The following is a 7,370-nucleotide window of genomic DNA, read 5'->3' as shown; positions in this document are numbered from 1 at the left end:
AAAGCGCAGGCTCAGGGGTGATCTGATGGCCACCTACAAGTTAATCAGGGGTGACCACCAGTATCTGGGGGAACGTTTGTTCACCAGAGCGCCCCAAGGGATGACGAGGTCGAATGGTCACAAACTACTACAAGATCGTTTCACGCTGGACATAAGGAAGAATTTCTTTACTGTCCAAGCCCCCAAGGTCTGGAACAGCCTGCCACCGGAGGTTGTTCAAGCGCCTTCATTGAACACCTTCAAGATGAAACTGGATGCTTATCTTTCTGGGATCCTATGACCCCAGCTGACTTCCTGCCCTTTGGGCGGGGGGCTGGACTCGATGATCTTCCGAGGTCCCTTCCAGCCCTAATGTCTATGAAATATATATAGTGGCATTTGCTTTAATCGTGAACGGTCGCAGATTGTTAGGTATTTTAAAGAGTGAATTTGCGATTTTTTTTTTTTTTATTTTTTATTTTATTTTATTTTTTTTTATCAGAGAATTGGGTATTTTTAAACAGGGAACACCAGGATTCTTGCTAGTGAGGCAAGTGGTGCGACACAGGAAGAAGAGCCTGCCCAGTACTGGCACTGGGCACCCAGCTGGAGGGCAAAAAAGGTGGCTGACCTCCTGACCATTTGGGGCTGGGAAGACATGCTTTGACAGTTCAAAGCAGGCTAGCACATTAAGCACATCTTCCAGGTGATAGCTGCCCAAATGGCAGGGTGGGAGCACACATGATAGCAGTGCCATGCAAAGGACAACTGTGCTGCAACAGCCCAATGGCAGCTGGCCCAGAGGTGCAGGAGGCTCTGCTACGGTGCCCCTGGAGTATGCCTAAAGGTCAACTGTCAGGATATGAGCACATCTAATGGATTAGATCCTCCCTGGACTTAGGCATCTTCTAGCAAAAATACACATTGCAATTCAGCTTAGACAAAAGTTAGGTGCCACAGTAATCAAATGGAATTACTTCCCGATTGCTCAGAAGCCCAATTGCACATGCCTAGTGAATACTGAAGGCTAAAATGGAGGGGTTTCCTGGATATAGGTATTTTTAAGTGTTTTGTTTTATGGAACAGTGCCAAGAAGAGCCTCCCTCAATCATAGGTGCCTAAATAATTTCTCAGTCCCATTTAGAGGACTATGGGATCAAACTTGATGCAGCACATAGGTACCTCCTGAAATTTTTTGTGTAATTTGAATGATGATCATGAAAAAAACCCATATTTCTGAGAATCTGGTTGTATTGTGAGTATTTCTGTGGGTCAACTGTATAATGTGGTTGAGGAAAAGGCAAATGTAAACCTAGGGTGTATCACGTGAGGCATTTCACAGAAGGGAGTCGGGCTACTGTACCAGCCCCTGGAACTACACAATTGGTTACCATTGTTCAAGGTATATCAATTAATTCTGGAAGAGAGACAAAGAAAGGCTACTTGGAGGGACAGGGGAATAGAAACCCTCACTCTTTGGAGGACACTGGAAGAGCTTGGCTTGTAAGAAAATGGTCAAGGAAAATAATGGTTAAGAGGGGATATGATGATTCTCTCTCTCGATAGAGAGATAGATAGATATCAAGGATGACACCATGGAAGGCTGGAAGGGAAAATCGTCCCTGACTAAACCAGCTTAGCCAAGTGTCTGTCCAACCTGGTCTTGAAAATTTCCAATAATGGGGTGTCTCCAATTTATCTAGAAAGTTTGTTCCTCTTATACTTCACCATCCTCATTGTCAAAAAGTTCCTCCTAATATCCAACACAATTTCCTCTGCTGCAACTTGAGTCCAATGCTCCTAGACCTGTTCCCAATGAACACAGAGAAAAGTCCATGTCCACCATCTGTGTAGTATCCCCTAAGGTATTTGGAGACCATTATCAAATCATATTTCAGTCTTCTTTACTCCAGACTAGTGGTTTCATTATTTCTTTGTAATTCTTGCTTCCCAGGCCTCAAATAATTTTGGTTGCTCTGCACTGCAATCTTTCCACACTGTGCACATCCTTCTTGAATTGTGGGGCCTAAAACTAGATCCATACTCCAAGTGATGCCTCAGCAGTGCTGAACAGAGTCCATCTGCAAATTCCAAGAGGTTTATATTTTCCCCATAAACGTATTTACAATCTGGCCTTAAGACATTATTTGCAAGTCTGATCTGTAGGTAGTAAAATCTGTGGGCTCCCTTCCTTTGACTTCAATTGACTTTGGATCAGGCCCTACAAAGACAATATTTTTAGCAATTTACATTTTTTCCGTGATCCTTCAGGGCTTTTCCAGTATTCCTTTTTATGCGCTCAAAGTGTACTGCTCTTGGTTTTTCATGCGTCTTCAAAGGGAGGATGCCCAACAGGATGGCATCTGCATTTAGACGAGCATCTGCTGGGCTTCCTGGGACAAGGGACAAAGTTTTGAGTTCAGTCCCAAAGCTTACATCTCTTTTGAAATGGTAGCGCTTCCACAGCAATGCTATTTGTATTGTCTTCATACAGGTAAATAGTGAATAGATTCGGTACTGCAAGATGGGGGTCAAAAAGACTTTTATAGGACTAGTAAGAGTCAAAGTCCTGCAATTCAAATGTCTGTCTTTCTGCAGCATATGAATGAGTTTGAATGACTTTGAACGGTCAAGTTGTACCTGGGGAAACCAAAGAATAGAGAGAGACTGAACTGAAATATTGAGACCCCCACAGTATAGGAAGTATTTAGCAAAGACAGGAGTAAATCCTTACTCTGTGACCATACTCCATGTTCCAAGGAATTCTCTGAAATTCTCTTGAGCCTCAAATCTCAAGGGCTCTTCAACAAGAAGGCAAATATAAAACAACCTCCCTCCTGCTACTGCTTGAAGCCCCATTTCATTAACAAGGTATGTACAAATAAACAGGTTGGACGGTGATGGAAAATGTTGCTTGCTGATGAAAGAAGGCTGGAATTGGCTACTGTATTTTGACTTAGAAGTGCTAGGTTCTCTTTTATACTATGGAGGAATATGACATCCCTTCAGCAAGTTTCTAGGCACGTTTCCAGGCTTTTTTAAACATTCTGGAATGGAGTAAACTAGCTTTAACATGCTTGAGAACTAGGTGTGCTTGTATTGTGGTATGCTGATGGGAACACAGCTTTATGATGCATCATTTATTAACAACCAAAAGCCTCGTGTTTCCTTTGGAGAGAAAAGGAATAATGGCAAGTCAAGGGAATGTCTACTGACATGGTCTATTGATCAGGATAGTAGTGTGATCCACTACCTATATTCAGTTTACAATAGATTTGGAGTTCATTGTATAAATAGGCATGCTTCAGATGATCCTTGCTCAAAATCCTTCTACCATTCTAAAACTTTGCTGTACCTCAGACTACCCAGTGTATGCTCTCAGAATAGCTATATTGCTTCCCTTTAACATAGCATCAAGTCAAAAGGAAATACAGTTTTTTGAGAACTGTGTAAGTAATGAATCCCATTTGGACTTTTTTTTTTGGTAATTAATTTTGGATCAACTCAACTGATTTCCCTTTGTCCTTAAATTTTAAAATTGGTGGATGGAGGGAGTTATCAAAAAACCAAAAGCTTATAAGGTTTTCAGTTCAGCACCTGCTCAGTGTTTCTAGATTCACAATCCTAATCTAAGATTTTGTATTCTGTCCATATGTCGTATTGCTTTGGTGAAAGTTATTCATGAGCACACCTTAGTTCCCTCACCTGTTACATGGGGAGGACAATGCTTATTTAATAGTTCTTAATAATATGGTGCCTTAGAATATTACCAGAAGACAAATTACTAGAATTTGGGCTCGGATTTTCAAGTGCTATTAAATGTCAGTGACTTTGAAATAATATTGGATTTCAGTAAGACTTGCACTTCTACATGAAATTCCTTAGGAACCTTTGACAGACTAGGTTTTGCTGGGAAATGCAGATGTGTTAAAGAAAAATGTTGGAGTTTGTTTCAGGAAACACCTAGCAAAGTAAGGGGCTTTTTTGTTTTATTTGCAGTCTACTTCATGAGCTGTAGTGGATACTGGGATTGTAAAATTCATGACTTGAGTATGCAATCTCCAGGCAGACTAATAACACCAGCCCATCCGGAGTCCAGGCTGTTATGTGGGATACGCAGAAATGAGGACATTTGGGCTGCTGAAATCACTCTTACCAAGTGAGGAACCCAGGCACACTGGGTGCCCTAGTCCTCCCATTAACTTGGTTGTCTTTTTTTTCCATGCAGCCTGTAAGATCTGTGAAATTTCAAGTTCAAGTTGTAGCTCTCAGGACTGCCTGGCTATCCTCTGTGAAGCCAAGAGCTTGGAGATAGGAGATTCAATATCATGTAGTCCATATCCAAGCCAGTAGACGTATAACCTGGCATCCCTACCTCAATGTCATTTACAAAATTAAATCATTTAAAAATATAGTTATGACATTATTGAATACAATTTTTCCTTCTCTGTGAAATTGCCTTTGCTTCTAGCTGCTCCGCTGGAGGATGGGGATCAGGGGCTGGGACCTGACCCTCCCCTGCGGCTCTTTCAAGCCCCATACCTCAATAGTCCAATACGGAGCACTGGGCTAGGACCTGCCCCTGACCACAGCAGTTAGCAGCCCCTGCTCTGCAATCCTGGGGAGGGGGGCTGGAGAGCCTGGTGCCCCAGCAGCAGGCAGCTCCCAACACCAGGGAACAATTTCCCACTCCAAGCATTCCGGCTGACCAGATGTAATTTTGCTCCCAGTCAGTCATCTACGCATTAAGTAAGTAATTGCAAGTAAATTTCTACTTGTATTGACAGATAGAAAATTTACTCATGATTGAAGTAAATTACTATGCATCAAGCATCTGCACATGTAGACAGTGATGCATATTGTGCAGTAATTTTTTCTAATCTCTAGTAAAGCGACTTGTGTAGACAAGCCCACTGAGTCGCAAGAAAAGCAGCAAGGAGGAAGAAATCTAACCCTCACCATATGACTATTTCATGTGCTGTTGGTTGTTGACTGTTGGCTTTCCTCTGCTTCAATAACGTAAGCTTGATCAGGTGACCATACTTGGACAGTGTGCCCGCTGGGCCTTGAACATCTTGTCCCGAATGTCTTTGATACGGGCGTACACAGATATCTGCCTCATCGTCGCAGGTGGCCCTTTGAGGAGGTGTTTACTCGTGGTGCAGTCCTCCCCTATCTTGCCTGCCACGACTTTGAATCTTACTACAGTGAGGAGATCTTCGGTACTGCTACAACTCCCTCGTGGGCCACTTGCTTCTCCGGCGGTCTCTGCAAGGCTCCACCTCCCCTCTACCTTGCCCTATGCCCAGCCTGGTGGGTCACTGTTGGTCCTGCGGCCACTCTCTGGCAAGATGGATGCCTACTGTTTTCCTGGCTTTCAGGCCTCTGGTGTTCTCGGCTGATGTCTCCCAATCCTGAGGCTCACCTCTCCCTGGTTCACCTCTCGTCCCTCTATATTCAACCCCTCCAGATATGGGGGAAACACAAAAAATACTTTATAAAAAGAAAAACCAGCACCGCGTGTTCCTACCTCTCCCGAGGTATCCCTCAGTATTCGCATTTGGCCCCTAGGGCCCACTCCTATCCTCCCAGCCCCCCTTTTCCACTTAAAGCCTATCTAAGGTTCCTCCCGTGGTCACGAGACCTCAGGGTTATCCCTGGTCTCTCTCGCCTTTGCCACTTTGGCTCCTAGTAATGTAGCCCTCTCTGGGCCTTCTCAATACTGCCACCCTCTCTCTGGGCCTTCTCAGTACCGTTGCCCTCCCTCTGGGCCTTCTTGGTAACACCCCTCTCCCTGAGGCGTACCTTCGGGTTCCCCAAATCCTTCCACTGTCCCACCTGGTTGAAGGCTGGAGGGAAGATCAGTGCCGCCTCCTTCTCCGCGGTGGCTGCTGGGCTCGGGGTCTCTCCAGCCTTGGTCTTCCTGGCCCTCCCTTCTCCGCACCGGAGCTCCTGCCCCAAGCGCAGGTTTACCTTTACCGCCGTCGGCAGCTCCGCCTTCGCTGCGTGAGATGTCGGATCCTCCTCTGGTGGGAACCGCCATTTCCTGTCCCACTCACTCCACCCCGAGCCTCCTGTGTACCCCTCTGGCTGGGGCTTCTCGCAGCGTCCATTCCCCCACCTCTTTGTGGGCCGTCCTCTTTATCCCTGCCGGCCAGTAACTGCTGCTGACGTCACTGGCCGGCCGCAACTGTATGAAAGTGCGGCTGATGGCTCGCGCGGGTTCCTTCCGGTGCTTCTGCTTTGCCGCGGGTCTCGCTGCAGTTGAGTGCTCTTTTTTTTAATCTTGCTTTTTCTGTTCTTCCCCAGACTACTGGTCCCGGGGTTCCACCCTATTTGTCTCTCTGCGACAGACAGAATTTACACATGAATGTTTGAGGAGGACATGCCATCCGGAAGTCTGTTTTAAATGTCTTAATGCTTTATGGTCTCTCATGTTTTCACAGGTGGGTCCTGTGTCTGGTGTAGCCATGGGGAACTACACCAGTGTGCAAGAGTTCATCCTCCTGGGATTCCCTGGCACGTGGTACTTCCGCTTCTCCCTCAGTGTGGTGTTTTCTGTGATGTATGGCCTGACGGTCATAGGGAATGTGTCCATCATAGCCATGGTGTGGACCACCGCACGTCTCCACACCCCCATGTACTACTTCCTCTGCAATCTGTCCTTCCTGGAGATCTGGTACACCACAGCCTGTGTCCCCAAAGCTGTGGGTGTCCTGTTGGGGTCCAGCCAAACCATGTCTTCCATTGTTTGCATCTTGCAATTGTTCCTTCTTCTCTCCTTGGGCTCTACAGAGTGTTTTCTACTAGCCATTATGGCCTATGACCGCTACCTGGCAATCTGCCACCCCCTGCGCTATAGCTGCCTCATGAGCAACACCTTCTGCACTCAGCTGTCCCTTAGCTCATGGCTGACTGGTTTTCTGGGTATTTCTGTGCTGGCGTTCCTAGTATCCAGGCTTTCTTTTTGTGGCCCTAACATCATCAATCACTTTATATGTGACATAGATTCCTTGATAGCTCTGTCCTGCACTGACACAAGCCTTGTTGAGTTGACAGTATTTTTTGCATCAATTATTGTTGTCGTGGCCTCATGTGCTGTAACCTTGATCTCCTACATCTACATAATCTCGACCATATTGAAAATCCGGTCAGCCCAAGGCCGGCGAAAGGCCTTTTCCACTTGCTCTGCCCATCTCACCGTTGTGACTTTATGGTTTGGCTCTGCCATTTTTCTGTATGTCAAGCCGGCTACACCAAATTCGTTGGACATGAACAAATTCATCAACAGTTTTAATACTATAATAACTCCACTGCTAAACCCTTTCATTTACACTCTAAGGAACAAAGATGTGAAGCAAGCCTTGAGCAAGGCATTCAGTAAGATGTGA

General features: G+C 45.6%; 1 protein-coding gene across 1 annotated transcript; it reads left to right on the top strand.

The window, feature by feature from the left end:
* Positions 1-6,449: 6,449 nt before the first annotated feature.
* On the top strand, positions 6,450-7,370 carry LOC102569875 (olfactory receptor 6F1-like). The gene has a single exon (XM_019479460.2). It carries the CDS (start codon positions 6,450-6,452, stop codon positions 7,368-7,370), a length of 921 nt encoding a protein of 306 aa, XP_019335005.1.

This window comes from Alligator mississippiensis, chromosome 7, assembly GCF_030867095.1.
Source record: "Alligator mississippiensis isolate rAllMis1 chromosome 7, rAllMis1, whole genome shotgun sequence".
Taxonomy (NCBI): Eukaryota; Metazoa; Chordata; order Crocodylia; family Alligatoridae; genus Alligator; species Alligator mississippiensis.
This window is presented reverse-complemented; position numbering and strand designations above follow the sequence as displayed.